Source organism: Lemur catta, chromosome 7, assembly GCF_020740605.2.
Source record: "Lemur catta isolate mLemCat1 chromosome 7, mLemCat1.pri, whole genome shotgun sequence".
In the NCBI taxonomy this organism is placed as follows: Eukaryota; Metazoa; Chordata; class Mammalia; order Primates; family Lemuridae; genus Lemur; species Lemur catta.
Genome location: NC_059134.1, coordinates 91,560,180 through 91,577,395, shown reverse-complemented (window position 1 = coordinate 91,577,395; position 17,216 = coordinate 91,560,180). Strand labels below are relative to the sequence as shown.

Below are 17,216 nucleotides of genomic sequence, written 5' to 3'. Positions count from 1 at the left end.
ACCTGTCCTAAGTGTGGGGAGAACAAGAGGAACAAAGAGAATCAGTACCATTCTCCTTGTAGTTTGGAAGTTATTAATTTTTTAAAAAATGTTTTCAGCAAACTCTCTTATTTGTGCTGTTCCCTTGACTTGTTTCCCTGGCAACAAAGAGGTATGAAGGCACCATCAAAAAGAAGGTACAGGTTGTTTGTTTTCTCTTCACGTGCTCAGCGGGGCGGAGGGCGGCGGCTAGGAGCAGTCACGACTCCTCCATTCTGTAAATCACTCACAACAGAGGCATCTGGCTTCTCCCAGTTTTGTTTAATAGAGGACAGGGATGGCCCAAGTTGAACCACAACTTAAGGAGTCTCCAGCTGCCACAGAGAAAGGCAAGAACCAGTTCTTGTTCAGGGGCAAAGCCACGTTCGGTATCTTCCTGGCAAATGGCACATCCATAGTCTTCTGCAGCCCCGGAACGCCCCAGGTGGGCAGTGGCTGCCAGGCCCTGTGTCCGTGAGGCAACGGCCAGCTCACCTGCGCTGGTCACTCAGCTCCTGGGTCTTACAGGGAGCGGGGTCTTCTGCCACCTGGGCTTCGCCCTCGAGCACCTGCCGGACCCTCTGCATCCCTGGGAAGGGCCAGTGAGGAGCCAGTCAGCATTGATGGCTGGTGGCTGGGGACGAACCAGCTGAGGCTGCTGGGGCCAAAGGAGGGAGGGCAGAGTGAAGGACGCAGCTGGGGACTGGGCTGAAAGGAGGCTGCTCACCCAGGCGAAGCCGGTGGGCCTTGTCTGAGAAGACGAAGCGGAACCAGCCAGGCTCCTTACACTCGAAGGCCTTGCCAAAGGACAGCAGCACCTTCTTGTCCAAAAAGCGACGCCAGAGCAGCATTTCCTCCTCAAAGGTGGCCTCGGGCAGGTACTGGGAGGGTGGAAGGGGTTTGGGATATAAATGAGACTCCCTCTCGCTCCTCCCATGCTGAGGGGAGGCCTGAGGCTCTCTCCCAACCCTCACCTCCACCTGCATTACCTTTCTCAGGTCAACCCAGATGAAGAAGCCGGCCCCACCACTCAGGAAGGGGATCCCCAGGGCCCTGAGCTCTTTGGAGACATAGGCGTGCGCAGCCTTGAGCCGGGCGTGGTTTTCCGGCAGGTACACCTGGTTGATCCAGTCTGTTCGGGCAAAAGGGAAGCCAAAAGATAAACCTCCCATCAGCCCTCTACTCGGACCCACTAGTCTAAATGCTGAAAAGAAAAAGGCCACAAGCTGCCAGGACTGTGTGAGTCCCTCCTCCAGCTGCTTGATGGGCGGGCAGGGGAGGGTTACAGAGGGAGGTGGGAAGGGGGTGGGAATTCCATGTTTGGTGTAAAGCAGCTTGAATCCAGATACGCAGCCCTGACTGCTCCAGATCCCACACCCTGTTCAGGAGCCCTGAGTACAAAGTCCCTTAGGTTACAGAATTGAACCAAAGGTCTACCCAGTTGTAAAGTGATGCTAAGAGTCACACGGATTCAGGTTCAGATCCCAGCGAGGCCACTGACCAGGGGTGGGGCCTCAGGCAACTTCACCTCTTTGATCCTTTTTGGTTGTTGCTGTACAGTTCTATGAATGTTAACACATGTATAGATTTGTGTCACCACCACCCTAGCCAGGATTCTGAGCAGTTCCATCACCCGAAAGGACTCCCTCATGCTATTTACAGGCATGTCGGCCCCTTCCTGGCAACCACTGATCTGTTACCCATCGTTACAGTTTTGCCTTTTCCAGAATGTCACAGAAGTGGAATTATACAGTATGTGATCTTTTGAGACTAGCTTCTTCCACACAGCAGAACGCCTCTGAGATTAATCCAGGCTGTCACAGACTTTCCCGCAGAGAGGTACTCCATCATGTGGACGGGCCGCAGTTTGTGTACCCACTCATCCGGGGAAGGATATTGGGGTTGTTTCCAGTTATGGGTGATTATGAATAAAGCAGCTATAAACATTCATGTAGAGGTTTTTGTGTGACCAGCAGGGTCAATATCTAGGAGTGGAATTGCTGGGTCATTTGGTAAGTGTGTGTTTAATTTTATGAGAAACCGCAGAATTATTTTCCAAAGTGGCTGAAAAATCTTCCATTCCCACCAACTTGAAAGTTCCAGCTGCTCCCCATCCTTGTCAACACCTGATGTTGTCACTATTTTTTAAAACTCTTAGCTATTATAGTGGGTGTGTAGTATCTGGTCTTTGTTTTCCTCAACTGTAAAATAATGTGGAAAATACAAGAATTCTTGCTCCTAGGATTCTGGACAGGCACGAATAAGATGCTACAGCAAAAGCAGTTGCAGGGCTCAGTACACAGTGGCAACTACAGGTGACCTTTGCTATGTACATGCGCTGTCTGAACCTAGGAACAGAACAGATTGGCACAGGGAGAGAGAGACACTTCTGTTATAACAACTGTATCTTAGTCGCTTCTGCTCTATTGTTTAAGTGCTCACAGCTAATAATAATGAGTTCACATTGATCAAGTGCCTATTATATGCCAGGCATTATTCTAATTGAATTACAAATCACACTAACCTTACAAGACAGGTAACACTATGATCCTGTTTTACAGAGGAGGAAACTGAGGCTCAGGGAAGTGAATTAATGTGCTACACAGCCAGAAAGTGACCAAGCAGGGTATGAACCCGGTCTGAGCCCAGAGCTGGCTCTCTCAAATGCCACCCTAAATTCTTCTCATGGTAGAAGCATCCATGATCCCTGGCCAGTCCCAGGATGACTCCAAACCTCCCCCCATTTTCAGGTCACCAGGCCCAGACAGTCACCACGGTCCCGGAGCAGCTGTGCCATCTGATACTGGACCAAGCCACTGAGGCCATGATAGCGGCAGAGGGAAGCCACAGCAGTGGCCACATCCTGGTTTTCTGTGTACAGCGTGCCAAAGCGGAGCCCAGACATCCCAAAGTCCTGCAGAAAGAAGCACCCTAGGCAGCAGCCAGCCCTCCCCAGAGGAAGCTGGTTCCATCCACCTCCCTGCCCTCCCACCTCCCTGACCCTGAGGCCAGGCTGGAGCTCACCTTGCTGGTCGCCCACATCACATGGGTCCTCTGGGGGTCAGGCAGCCTGCAGAGGACACAGCGTGGGAACAGGGGCAGTGCAGACACATGGGAGTTCACACGTTTGGTTGAACAAGTGAGGAGATGGACGGATGAATCAGGTTCTGGTTCTGGGTCAAGCCCTGGTTTCATCTCTTAGAACCACCAATTCCCATTCATCCTCTAGAGCAGGATTCAGCAAATAACAGTCCCCAGGGCAAACCCAGCCTGCTGCCTGTTTTTATAAATAAAGTTTTATTGGGACACAGCTACCCTCACTCATTGACATAGTTTCTACAGCAGGGTTGAGTGAGAGACCACATGGCCTGTAAAGCTTAAAATATTTACCATCTGGCCTTTTACAGAAAGATTTTGCCAACCCCTGATCAATTCCTCAAAGGGACCTTCCCTAACTGCCCCCAGGGACCAGGCCAATCAGGTACCCCAAGCAAATCCTCTCACAGCTCCCCGGACTTCTCCGTTTTAGCGTTGATCATGGCCATAACCCAACAGCTAGTTGTGTATTTAGCAGCTAAAATGTTTTTTCTGGCTACAAATTACAGTTCCATATGGGAAGGGCCTATGTCTTTCTTGTTCAATGTCGTAACCCCAGCATGAAGCACAGTGCCTGGCACAGGAGAGATGCTCAATACACACTGTTTCCCTGACTAATCAAGGGTCATGGACAAGTCACTGCTTTCTCTGTGTCCCACTTTCCTAGTCCATAAAATGAATGGGAGTAACGATCCACGCTCCGTCTACTCCGCAGAGCTTTGTGAGGACTAGGGCAAGAGGACCAATGGCAAGGACCTGCGGGACTGAAGGTTCTGAACAAACAGCAGGAACCGTTTGAGTTCCTGAAGGTCAGACCTGACAGATGATCTGGTCCAAGTGTTTCCAGAGGTGTTTTGGTCACAAATTCTGCCTTACATTAAATCTAATTTTTTTAAAAGTCCCATATTTAAATATCCAGAAGTGTTTGGCACATGCAAATGGCTCCAGAAGTATTTGCTGAAAGAATGAGTGAGTGAGTGAATGAATGAATAAAACTAGTTACTCTGGGGACGAAGGAATCAGCAAAGGAGGCCAGTTTCCCACCCACATGGGCCTCCCTCAAGGAATCTTAAGGCCTCTCCTAGGAGTGCTCAGAAACCACAGAATAACTTGAAAACCACTGATCTAGCCCAAGCCTTCCACTGTCTCATTAGGGGATCTGAGGACCAGTGGGATAAGCTGGATGCAAGACACCTTGCCCTGGCCAAGCCCTGCCCTGTGGTCTGCGCCAGAAAGAGGCCAGAGCACCTCGGGAGAATGGGGGGCTGGAGGAGTTAGCCATGTCGGGGGAGCCTCACCTTTCCAGGCTCAGGATGCTGCGGTACCCAACTGACTCCTCAAACACGGACAGCATGTAGACCTCGTCCACAACCACGTGCAGCTGGTGCCTGCAGTGAGGCAGGTGGTGGGAGGAGAGAGCTTGGTCTGCAGGACAAATGTGCTCCCTGGCAGGGGTGACAGTGCCCCAGAAACCCAGAGGGACCTGGGTCTAGCCCAGGGCTACCCAACTTGTTTTCTCCAAGAACACTCTTCTTTTGTCTATTTTTTCAAACAATCAGGAAGCCACACATACAAAGCAGATGACAGTGGAGCTTCCAAAGCGCTATAGGGGAGAGGCGGACCCCCAGGTACCCCCATGGAGGGGTGCACTTAAGTGCCAGGGTTCGAATGAAAAAGACCTGGAGTCGAGTGTGGCTCCACGCCCCACGTGATTACTCTGAGGCCCGGTGAACTGGGCAGAATAACAGTGTCAGTACTTGGCAGGGTGGTTGTGAGGACTGTATGAGATACATGAAGTGCTTAACTTGGTGCCGGGCCCCTGGAGCGTGCAATAAATGATAGCTGTTGTTAGAGAGAGAGAGAGAGAGATGGCATCCCACAAATCCCTGCTTCCCCACCCCACTGCAGGAAGGAGGCAAAGAAGCCCTCAGTGGGATGAAGAGGGTGCGAGGGTCTGTCCAGACACCCTGGGAGGGGGAGTGCGGGGTACCTCACCTCTTGGCAAACACCAGGTACTCCTGCAGCTCTCCCAGGGAGTAGACGTCACCCAGAGGGTTCTGGGGGTTGATCAGGATGAGGCCTTTGACCTTTACACCCTGAAACCATCCACGGGGCAAGAGACCCTCAGCTCTTCCCCAAGGTCAGAGCTGCACCGTCAAAGGGGCTAATCACTGTGCGGCCCGCAGGGGAATGTGAGGGGAACATGTTCATGCCCCAACTGGAAGCAAGTGAGTAGGACACGGAATTCCACCTGCGGCATTGTGCCAACGATGAAAATAAAACAAATACAGAGAACACTGCCCAGACGGAAATGTGCCCAAACGCCATGAGGTCACCTTTGTTGGTGGAATTATGGGTGGGCCCTTTGCACTTTCAAAATTCCTACAGTGGGCATGGACAGCTTTAATGACCAAGGTAAAGAACACGAAGTAGACAGATTTTTGAAGAGTGGACTGGAAGGAACCACTGGAGTCCTGGTCTCTGCCTCTCCCCAGGAGGCCTCCGATACCCCCAGAGTGGGAGGGTCACCCCTCAAATCCCCGAGGAGACTTGTTAAACCACAGACTCCTGCACTCCACACTTGACCCACTGAATCGGAATCAGATGGGGTGGGGAGAGGGGGTACTTTGGTGAAGGTCTGTACACTGGGGTTTGAAAATCTTTCTCCAAAGGGAAAGTCGTGCCTGACTCCCAGACAGGTTCCATGCCACCACCCTACCCGCCTGTTCCATGCCAACCCTACTCCAACATGGAGATCAGCCACAGGAAGAGGGGTCCATGCCCTGCTTGGACCCACCCACTCCCAACCTTGGGTTGGATTCGATCCCCAGACCTTAGAATTAGCTTCTTGCAGGGCCATCTCCAGCTTCTTCACTGTGAGCTGGAAGGGGCGTGTGTCTGTCCCAGTGACCTGGAAAAAGACCCACCAAAGCCACCAACCAAATTCAGTGACACCCTCCCCCAAACCTGAACTCTCAGGCCTCTCCTCCCCTGTAATTTCCAGCCTCTTTGGAACAGTCACTAGAAAAACAAGGGGTGGGTGTCAGTCCCTCTTACTGCCATCCACCCCACCCCACCACATCAGGGACACCCTCATCACTCTTAAGTTGCTGGCAGAGGCCCCAGGAGCCCGTTGATTGAGGTCCAGGGACTTCCATGTTGAGGTCTTCTCTGCCCTTTTCCCACCCACTGCTGCTGGGGCTGGCTCTTGGCTTCTACATCGACCCTAGGATCTCAGAGCCTCTGCCAAGCACAACAGCCATGTGGCAACAGAAGGCCCTATTCCCCATTCCCCACAACCCCAGGGCCCCCACCACAGACTTCCTGCGATGTCCACCCTCAAATTCAGACTCAGGAAACTCCTGGACTACAGGCAGGCCCAGGTCCCACCTGGGTTTCCAGGAGCTCTTACCTCACTGTCCAGATAGACATAGGCCAGCCGGACGTTGCCATAGAGATAGACATGCTGTGTGATGGCTCCGTAGTACGGGGTAGGGATCAGGAAAGCCTCTGGGGGTCACAGGAGACCAGTGCTTGTCATCCTCTGGCTGGAACACGCCATGCCCCCCCGTCCATTGGCCCCACCGCCTCTCCAAGCCTTCAATGTCCTTAGGGAACATTTGGGGCATGCTTGCACTCTCAACTCCCCAAATTCTTTTTAAAGCTATGATCCACTGAGATCAGTTCCTTTTCTAATAATTAACAGCTACCATTTACTGAGCACTTACTATATGCTAGGAACTGTGCTGAACATTTATTTGCATTTTATCTCATTTGCTCCTCACAATCAGTCTCCCAAGTAGGTACTATTGTCATCCTAACTTTATAGACAGGAAACTGAAGCTTACAGGGTCTCTGTTATTGATTGTTCTAGAATGGGAAAGAAATTGCCTATTATGTCCTCACAATGAATCTTCCTTTTATGGTTCCAGTCCTGGTTACCACCTCTTTGTGTCACTTTGACAAGTTGCTTAACCTCCTGTGCCTTCGTCTCCTTATCTGCAAAATGGGGATGACCCTAGAACCTACTTTGTAGGGTGCTGCGAGAACTAAATGGTACACATGTGTAAAGCCTCAAGCCAGTACCTGGCCAGTAAATGTTACTAATATTATCACTATTAGTTAAGCCATCATGATGGGCCTCGGTGCCTGGCCGTGACCAGTTGTTAATACAACAATGGCTCTTGTACCGGCACTGCTGGCCGCCTGCTCAACAGACATTCTGATTTCCTTCCTTGCTAAGAGAGCACCGGTTTTTCCAGATATGACCCCCAACATGACCAGCAGCCTGAGGGGATGAGCCACATCTGGTTTAAGGCAACCCTGGTTCCCTTCCCCAGGGACCACTTTGGGAACGGGTTTACAGGTCGGTTCTGGTCAGTAATATACCAGGGGCCTCTGCTGGGACTCCTCTGGGGAAGAGCATCCCCAGCCCCTCTCCTGATAAACAAGAGACAGGCACAATTTCGTCCCTTTCTTCCTGCGCTAAGACACACTGTCACACGAGGATGCACCAAACACCTTGCAACCATGAAGCAAAGACAAAGAGAAAGCCCAGGAACCTGACACCACACTCACCTGCCCTAGAACTGCCAGCCCCTGGGTGTCTTGTTACACCTGCAGTCTAGTATGTTCCATCATGGCCCTAAGCATACTGCTGCGGCCCTTGGGGCCAGCACCTGCGGATGCCGTGGGCACAACACGGCTCCCCGTGCAGAGCGGGGCCCAGAGCTCACTTACCCCCAACCTCACACAGCACGGTGGCCAGAGCAGAGAAGAGGGAGGCACAGCCATTCAGAACCACCACCTGAGGGTGACACATCCATGGGACGGAGATGAATCATTCCGTGAGGGAGCCAGGACCCACAGCCTCTGTCCCAGGACAGCACAGAGGGCAAGCCAGGGCCCTCCTCATGCCCTCCAGGGCTCTGTCACAACAAAGCCCAGAGGTCCCCAAAGGCCCCTCCGGGCCAACAGCCACACTGATCCGTGTGGACCCTGCTCCAGATCATCCGAGCAAGGTAGAGGGGGCTGGTCACGCAGAGGGTCTTGCCTGGAGGCGTGGCAGCAGAGGGGCCACAGAACAAAGTGGCGCAGAAATTACACCCAAAACTCTAAACATCCAGGATTGGGGGCAAGAAGGGAGGAGGCGTTCCTAATTCTACCTGGAAACAAATCAAAACCAAGTGATAGGCAGATCCCAATCCCACCTTGCCCCTGACCAGCCAAAAGTTGGGAGGGGAGGTGGAAGAGCAGGAGGGAGCAGAGGAGGGGGCTACTCACGTTCTCTGGTTTGAGGGGTGCCGGGCTCTTGCAGTAGAAAGACAGGAACTTGGCCACTTCCTCTCGGAGGCTGGAGATAAGACAGGCGGGCAGTGCTTGCCAGAGGGCCCTGAGCCCATGATGCAGCCCAGAGCTCCTCTGGCGACTCTGCAGGCAGCTGCCATTACTCTTCCCCAGTTTCCCACTGGGGAGGTGTGGTCATCGCACCTGTCCACTCCTTGGCACCCACCTCCCCCACCACCACCCCCCACCACGTGCATTGCAGTAGTTCTAGGACCCCAAACCCCACCTAGTCAGGAGACCTCAGGGATACCAAAAGTTAACACTCCATATGTAGATCTAACTAATCGTCATAATAAATATTATTATTATCATAGCCATTATTGCTAATATTTTTAAAGCATTTACCTTATACAAATGTTGTTTAGAAAATTTTACTCATTTAATCTTCATAATAATCCTATGATGAGACTACTACTATTATTATCATTATTATTCCCATTGTATAGACAAAGAAACTGAGGACTAAAGGAAGGAAGTCACCTGCTGGCAAGAGGCAGAGTCCACACTGAAGCCCAGTGGTCTGACGCCGGAGCCTACCCTCCTAATTACTACGCTAAAAGAACACAGTACTCTGCAATCAGTCTTGGGATCAAGCCCTATTTGGCCACCAAGCTCTGAAAACGGTATCCCCTAGTAAGCGCTCAATGAGTACAAACCATTCATAGTACTATTTACCACCTGCCCTCTCACCATTAGAAAAAGGCCCCAGCAAGCTCCCCCAACACCAGTGCTGGCTCCTCTGAGCTACTGAGACAGCAAGAACGAAGACGCCTCACCTGACAGCCCTCTCCACGCCTAACACCCAGGGTCACAGACACCAGGCTGGGGAGCTCCTGAGCGGGGGCGGGGGGACCAGCAGGAGGCACCAGTTCCGTGCAGATGCTGCAGGAGACCCCGCAATCGCCCGGTCTGCAGGACTAGACCCTCGGCCCATAGCAGGCTTGCTCAACCTGCCACTATTGACATTTGGAGCCAGATAATTCTTTACTGTGGGGGCTACACTGTGCACCATACGAGCTGTAGCATCCTCGCCTCTACCCACCAAATGCCAGTAGCACCCCCTTCTAGTTATGATGACCAAAAATGTCTCCAGATGTTGCCACACATTCCCAGGGGGCAAACTTGCTGAGTGTTGAGACCCACTGGCCTATGGCAACTACTTACAACAGGTGTCCCCTCCAGTCAGCGTACTGCAGCAGGGACGGCTCCACCCACTGCATGTCGGACTGAGTCAGCTGGGGACAGAGAGGGAAGAGCAGGGCTGAGAGCTGGCATTGTCACTTGCATCCACAGCACCGAGGCCTGTAAAGCCAACCACTTGTTCTGCTCACCAAAGACACAGCGCAGAGGCAGCAATGGGAGACCACACTGCTCAGCGTCTCCATGGGGTGATGGAAAAGGCCCCAGCCGTGGGGCCTGTCACCTCAGTCCCACCTCCAACTTCTGGAGGGACTCAGGCCACTGTCTTCCTGCAGGCTGAGCTCAACCTCACACTTGGGAAAATGCGGCAGTTTCTAGACCACCCACTCCGTGACCAGATGCTGGGTTAGTAAGTCCTTGGGCATCACAGGCACAATGTCAAAAAAGAACCAATGCAGGGACCTTGGCAGTGGCACCAGAAGCAAGAAAAGGAATCAGCCACTTCTGTGTAACTGGGTCCAGCCTTTCTTTCTCTCTCTCCCTCCCGCAGAGCTGCACTGTCCAATATGGCAGCCACTGACCACGTGTGGCTACTGAGCACTGGAAACGCGGCTAGTCTGAATTGAGAAACACTAGCTTTGGAAGACTTGGTATAAAAAAGTATGTAAAACATACCATTAATAATTTTTTTACTGATTACATGTTGAAATGGTCATATTTTAAATATATTGGGCTAGATAAAATACATGATTAAGATTAATTTTACCAGGTTTTTTTTAACATTTTTAACAGAATATTTATAATTATATCTGTGGCTCACTTTTTATTTATTTTTGGCACTGAGCTGCCAGAGGAGGAGGCGTGAGCTTTAGGTTACACAGGTCTTTCAAACCTACTCCCTGCAGCCCCTGCCCCTTGGGGCTTGGATTTTTCACCTTTGGAAATATATTCCTTTGGATTAAGCCTTGCTGTCTCTACATACCCGAACTCTGCCACTGCAGCCTTGGGAGACATATTTATTAGGTATTTCCAGTGGTTTGCTAGAGATGGTTCACACCAGTTCAAGAAATCTGATTGTGAAATTTTTAGGAATTTTGCAAGCTATGTTAAAAACAGCATTTTTAAAAATTAAATTAATATAAACTTAAAATTAAGTAAATTATCTTAAAAACAAAGGAAATAAGCATTCTTAACATCATCGCTTCCTGATTTGTTACTACATATCGCTGTCTATGCTCTTGCAGTCATTTCCATGTGTCTGTATGGTGGGAAAATGACATTAAGTGCACCACTGCGCCCTTCTTCCAACTCTGCATGCAGTGATGTCACATCAGTAGCTTGAAATCGGCCACGGTGCCAATTGACACTATGGAAATTGGCAAAGATACAAATTAGGGCTTTTGTTGTTGTTGTTTTCCCCAGAAGAGCCAGTTGCTAAATACTGACCACATAGCACTGTTCTGCCCCTGATCTCCACCCCCCCCAGATCAGGGACCCAACACGGCAGGAAGCACCGAGTAAGGGAAAGAGTCTGAAGAGGACCACAGTGGGGAAGTGACTCACTCAAGATCACACAGAAAGTTGTCCCCGAGGCAGGTCTGGAAGCTGGGTCTCCTGACTCCCAGGCCAGGGCCACTAAGGCAAGCAGTAAGCTCTTGTGGGGGAAGCATTCCAGGGAAGACAGCCCCTCAAAGCTGGTGATGCTACCCAGAGTACCCCAGGACTTACCCTCCTGGACAGCAGATCAAAACAGAGTTTATTCTCACTGGTGCCCAAGTTAATGATGCCCTGGAGAAGAGAGGTACAGAGGCAGGGTGAGCATGGCAGTGGAGTGCCAATGAAAGGTCCAAGGGGCCTGGGAAGAGTGGCTCACACCTGTAATCCTAGCACTCTGGGACGCCAAGGTGGGAGGATCGCTTGAGGTCAGGAGTTCGAGACCAACCTGAGCAAGAGCGAGATCCCATCTCTACTAAAAACAGAAAAATTTAGCTGGGTGTGATGGTGCCTGCCTATACTCTCAGCTACTTGGGAGGCTGAGGCAGAAGGATCACTTGAGCCCAGGAATTGGAGGTTGCAGTGAGCTATGATGACGCTTCTGCACTCTAGCTCCGGCAGCAGAATGAGTCTCAAAAAAAAAGGCCCAAGGAGCCCACAGAGGCTGCAAAGCAACGTGGGAGCTCTCTGCAATCCTGCCCTTCCAACCCTGTCCCTGCCTCTGCCCAAGCTGTGCCCTCCACTGGGCTCCCATTTCTAAAGCTCTGTCCAAATGCCATCTCCTCCAGGGAGCCTCCCCAAAATCCCACCGGGAAGGATCTTTTCTTCTTCTGGATCCTACAGGTCTTGATCTGTCCTCTTCAGAGCACGGGTCAGATTCTGCCCCAGGTCACGGGGACTGACGTATATGCTGTATCTCCCTATGAGGGTAAGCTCCCTGGAGGCCAGAGGCATGCCAAAGACACCACTGTATCTCTCAAGGGGCTTAGCAGAACTCAATACGTGTTTGCAGGATGAAAGAATGTTCACAGTAAATTGGCACCCTGGCAGGAACAGGAACAGGGTAGGTGTAGATAAAGAAGCCTCTGTGTCGGTGTAAACACTCCCCAGGAGATCCGTGCAACACCACACAATCCTCAGCCAGCAGGAGAGGGAGGCTGGAAAGCACGGATCAAGCTCTCCCTCACAGAGATCCCAGAGAGGCTGGTGCAGACCCCCCCACAGCTAACTCCTGACCCCTGAGCTAATGCAGAGAAGTGAAGCAATGAGGGAAGATGAATTTGAATGAGTTCAGAGTATGACAAGATAAAAGGCAGTGCTGCTTCCTCCTCTGGGAAGCAAATGGGAGGCTCCTCCACCCACAGCTAATCCATCCGCACATCCTGGCGGCTCTCCCTTCAAAATGCATGCACGGTCCAACCGCTTTCACCCTCCGTTGCTGAGCCCAGTACCGGCCACCGTAATTTCTTATCCATGTCATTGCAATAGCCTCCCTACTTCCTGTCTGCATACTGCCCTGTCTCTACACAGCAGTCCAAGTCATCTTTTAAAAACTGAACTCAGATCAAATTCCTCCTCTTTTGACTGTCTACTATCCCACTTTGTCTGAAACCAGACGGCTCGCCATGCCTTGTGGTACCCTACAGGACCTATTACCACTGCCGCCCATTATCTTTTTTTTGGAAAATCTCATATTTGCTTTATTTTCTAATAGAATTTATTTCTCAGAGAAGCTTTAGGTGCACAGCAAAATTGAGTAGAAAGGACAGAGTTCCCGTATACCCTTTGCCCCCACACATACTTTCCCATATACTCTATTCCCCACTGTTTTAGTCTGTTTTGTGCTGCTATAACAAATACCACAGACTGAGTAATTGATAGATGATAGAAATTTGTTTCTCATGGTTCTAGAGGCTAGAAATCCAAGATCAAGGCACTGGCAACTAGTGAGGGCCTTCTCATTACCTTTCTGATCTCATTGCCTGGCCGCCTAGCTTTACTCCAGCCCCAGTGGCCCCTTTGCTGTCCCTTGAATTTACCAAGCACAGGTCCACCCCAGGGTCTTTGCACTGCCCATTCCCTCTACCTGGAATGCTCTTCCCCCAGATATCTGCATGGCTTGCTTCCTGGGGCGGGCAGCCTCTAATATCCCCCCTCCTGATATCCAAACCCCTTGAGTGTGAGCTGGACTGAGTGACTTGCTGCTAATGAACAGAACACGCAGAAGTGACGTCCCTTCCAAGGTGAGGTTATAAAGAGTCTGTGGCTTCCATCATGATCTCTCATTCTCCCTTGGATCACGTGCCCTGGAGAAGCCAGCTGCCATGTCATCAGGCAGTCCCATGGAGCAGCCCATGGTGGAGAGAAACTGAAGCCTGCCAAGCACCACATGAGTGAGTTTGGAAATAGAAAAGTCAAGCTTTCGGATGAGACCGCAGCCCCAGCTTCACGGCAGCTTCACAGAAGATCTTGAGCCTGAAGCACCCACCAGGATTTCCGAGCCCCAGAAATTGTGAAATGTTTGCTGTTTTAAGCAGCAGAGATTGGGGGTAACTTATCTCACAGTAATAGAAAACTAATACAATCCCTCATGTTTTCCAAGTCTCTGCTCAAATGTCACCCTATTAAAGTACCCTTTTGTGACCTCCTATTAAATAGCAATACCCCTACTCTTCATTCACCGTCCTCTTTACCCTGATTTATTTCTCTCTGCAGTACTTATCACCATATACTATCTATTTTTTTCTCTGTTCACTCTCTGTCTCCTCATCTAGAATACAAACTCTGTGAGGACAGGAAATTTGTCTCTGTTCACTGCTGTAACTCTAGCACCTAAAACAGTGCCTGGCACCTGGTAGACACTCATCAAATAAAGATTATTAAAGGGTTATTTGTGATAGCTCTCTGACTTCTGAAGGTATTACCAGAAATAACTTTTAATAATTGGGACATATTAATAATAATAGCAGGTACCATTATTGAGTGTACTAGGTGGCAAGCATTATGCTAGTAACTTCATATACCTGCTCCTGTTTAATCTTTACTCTTCTACAGGGCAGGTATTATCATCCCATTTTAGAGATGAACTGAGATTCAAAGAGGCTAAGTAACTAGCTCAACAATACAGAACCTATATGTGAAAAAGTTGTGACCGGAACCCTAGTTCTGCCCCAGCTCCAAAGTTGGATAGTTGACAGGTTGTGGGTCAGAATCCATAGAATAGCATTCTATGGGCCAGTTGAGGTGGCTCACACCTATAATCCTAGCACTTTGGGAGGCCAAAGATGGAGGATTGTTTGAGCCCAGGAGTTTAAGACCAGCCTGAGCAATACAACAAGACCCAATCTCTACAAAAAATTTTAAAAATTAGCCAGGCGTGGGGGCACATAGCTGTGTCCCAGCTACTCAGGAGGCCGAGGCAGGAGGATTGCTTAACCCCAGGAGTTTGAGGTTGCTGTGAGCTATGATGACACCACTATACTCCAGCCCGGGCAACAGAGTGGAGACCCTGTCTCAGAAAAAAAAAAAAAAAAGCATTCTATGGTTCTTGAATTCCTCCCTCACAAATCGGGGTCCCCTTTATTATAATGGCCATTTTCTGATCCAGGCAATAAATGGGGAACTCTCTGAGCTACATCAGAAGCCCTCTTGGAGGTCAGAGGACCATAACTCCAACTTGGCAAGAGCAAGCTGGGTGAACTGGGTCCTGTCCTATTGGGGAAGGTAGGGTACCCCATCCTGCAACCCCCTTTTGGGTCCCAGAGGGAGGAGAGCCTCACTCACACTGGGGTTCTTGACCTCATCATACTCATCCATGTGGTAGGTCCTGTAGCCTTCCTCAGCTGAGTCCCAGAACCATTTAATCATTCGTCCTCTCGAGGACAGATAGGAGCTGTCAGAGAACATGACGGGATCACCCACTCCATGGAGTTCTGGCAGCTTCTGGTCTGGTTTTCTGGAGCATTCTCCTTCCAGACAATCCCCATAGCTACTGCCCAGGTCCTGTGTGGAGGCTGGGCCCGCACAGGTGGTAGGTGTACCAGATTCTTTCCCAGGAAGTGTGAACATCTGCAAAAAGACAGAAGCACTCAGTACACAGTCCTCAAGGCTCTCCCTAGCACCAAGCATCAAAAATCAGTTGGAGTCATGTGGGCCCCTTTCTCTTATCTGCCCCTTTAAGTTCATGCAACCATCACTTCCTGTGTCCCTTCCTAGTTGTAACCATGTGTGCAATTACTTCAATAAGTAAAATCTGATGAGGACCTAGTATGTGCCAGGGACTGTACTCGCTACATTGATTTGACTTTCATATTGCTACTTTAGCTTGTTACACTTCTGCAGAAGTTTTTCACTCTGCAGCCTAAGAGGTGACCAACATTCTTTTTTCCATCCTTGCTGACCTCAATTACAAAAAGCCAAGTTAAAATGTTGTGAGTCAAAGCAGATCATTGCCAAGGCGTCCTGGGGGTCTTGTGGCATAGAGGGTAGGATGAGATTGTTTAGTGGTCTGGAACGGATGGTGGGTGAGAACTGGGCGGAGGGAGGAGTGAGGGTTTCCACAAGTGCAGGTTACCCGGGGCGGGGCCGTCTTCACTCTGGATGGAGGGAGGTGCGGGCGCGCCAGGAGAGAGCGGTTTCAACCTGCCAATGTGAGCTCCTTCCCCTCTCTGAGCCGTGTATAACCTCATCTGTACAGTGGGTATAACTGTAACCACCTCACGGGGTAGCAGCGAGGATGTAAACATAGGAGATAATGAAAATAAGGTACTTAGAACAAATCCTGGCTCATGGCCAACGTTCAACAGGAGTCATCATGTCATAACTCCTCGCCAATTTCCCAATCCCGATGCACAAGCGCTGACACACCAAATGACAGGTGGTGATCAGCGGGTGGCCCAGAAACCCGGTGGGGGGAGGGGCGCGGTTAAATTTTGTTCCCTGAAGTCTTCTCAGGGGTCCTCCCCCAATTGGCTGGGCTCTCCCAACAACCCAGGTCTAAGGAAGGGGAGCTCCATAGACTGGAGGCCGGGATGGGCCACACAGCTTGGGACCCGGGGGTGGTGGGGTTCCAGGCTCCGGGTGTCCAGCGGGGCGGTGGCAGTCCATAGCCGGACACCCGTGCCCCGACCAGGCCTCAGAGTCCCGCAAGCCGGGCGGCTGTCGCGCGTTATGAACCGAAAGGGCCCTCTGCGGGGCGCAGGACGCCTCGCGAGAGACGGCTCCAGGGTTCCAGGCGGAGGAAGCGTGCAGGGTGCCAAGGACCTGGACACGGAAGTGCCGAGGCTTTTGCAGAGCGCACGGAGGGAGGCCCGGACGGCTTCCCTCTCTGCAAAGTGGGGGATCACACCTACCTGGCAGAGCCGGGGGAGGCAGGCGCTGGCACTCGGCAGACGCGCTTTAAGTGTCGTTTCCTGTGCCCGGAAACGCCCTCCGGCGCTTTACGCGCGGGTGAGGACAGCCGCGGCCCAGCGCGCCGGGCTCGGGAACCGAGGGCCGTCCGCGTCCGGGCCGGGCTTCTGGAGCTGTTCCGGGCGCAGCTCGCCCCCTCGCCACCCAAGCCGGAGAACGCCTGGATGGGGCCTGCGCCTGCCGGGGCGCACACGCGGCTGCACCGCGGGACTGGGGAGGGTAACCGGAGAACGGGAAGGGGCCGAGGGGCGGAGACCCGCGCGAGGCCGGGGCGGAGCGCCCGCTCTCTCCTCGGCTCTGGTGGCCTGAGAGTGCGGGGCCGCCTCGGGGCCGGGTCACCCCAGCTGGCACGTGGGGGGCCTCCCTGCGCCTCCCGGCCTTAGGGCCCCAGATTTTCAGAGGCAACTGGAGCCACAGACGTTTCTTGGCAGATGGTGCTTGGCTGCGGTTTACGGAAAAGACTTTCCAAATTAGGGTGAGAGCATCCGTAGGTCTTTCACCAGAGCTTGTGATTTGTAGGGGATTTTCTTCAACCCTCATAGGTTTCTTTGTTGGAAGGGAATCCTATTACAAATGACAAATTAACGAGAGAAAAACAAGTTTACTGTCATGTATATTTCACATATACATGGGAGACACCGTGGGATGTGAGGGATTGAGTCGTTCTCAAAGAGTTGACTTTGAATTCCAGCTTATACAGCATCTTCAACAAA

At 51.4% G+C, this 17,216-nt stretch overlaps 1 protein-coding gene across 3 annotated transcripts; it reads right to left on the bottom strand.

Annotated features, from left to right (window-relative positions):
• Nucleotides 1-283: 283 nt before the first annotated feature.
• On the bottom strand, nucleotides 284-16,771 carry ACCS (1-aminocyclopropane-1-carboxylate synthase homolog (inactive)). Of its 3 annotated transcripts, none has more exons than XM_045557863.1 (15): nucleotides 16,446-16,771; nucleotides 14,893-15,162; nucleotides 11,329-11,388; nucleotides 9,625-9,695; nucleotides 8,398-8,467; nucleotides 7,855-7,921; nucleotides 6,527-6,624; nucleotides 5,948-6,025; nucleotides 5,110-5,210; nucleotides 4,413-4,502; nucleotides 3,043-3,088; nucleotides 2,791-2,932; nucleotides 1,008-1,150; nucleotides 746-899; nucleotides 284-607 (listed from the first exon to the last, which is right to left on the bottom strand). In XM_045557863.1, exons 2-15 carry the CDS (start codon nucleotides 15,160-15,162, stop codon nucleotides 510-512), a joined length of 1,488 nt encoding a protein of 495 aa, XP_045413819.1. In that variant the 5' UTR covers nucleotides 16,446-16,771; the 3' UTR covers nucleotides 284-509. The 3 variants fall into 3 exon arrangements, with proteins under 3 accessions (XP_045413819.1, XP_045413818.1, XP_045413820.1); XM_045557862.1 differs by having other exon boundaries at nucleotides 14,878-15,162; nucleotides 16,446-16,770; XM_045557864.1 differs by lacking the exon at nucleotides 11,329-11,388 and having other exon boundaries at nucleotides 14,878-15,162; nucleotides 16,446-16,770.
• Between the last annotated feature and the right edge of the window lie 445 nt (nucleotides 16,772-17,216).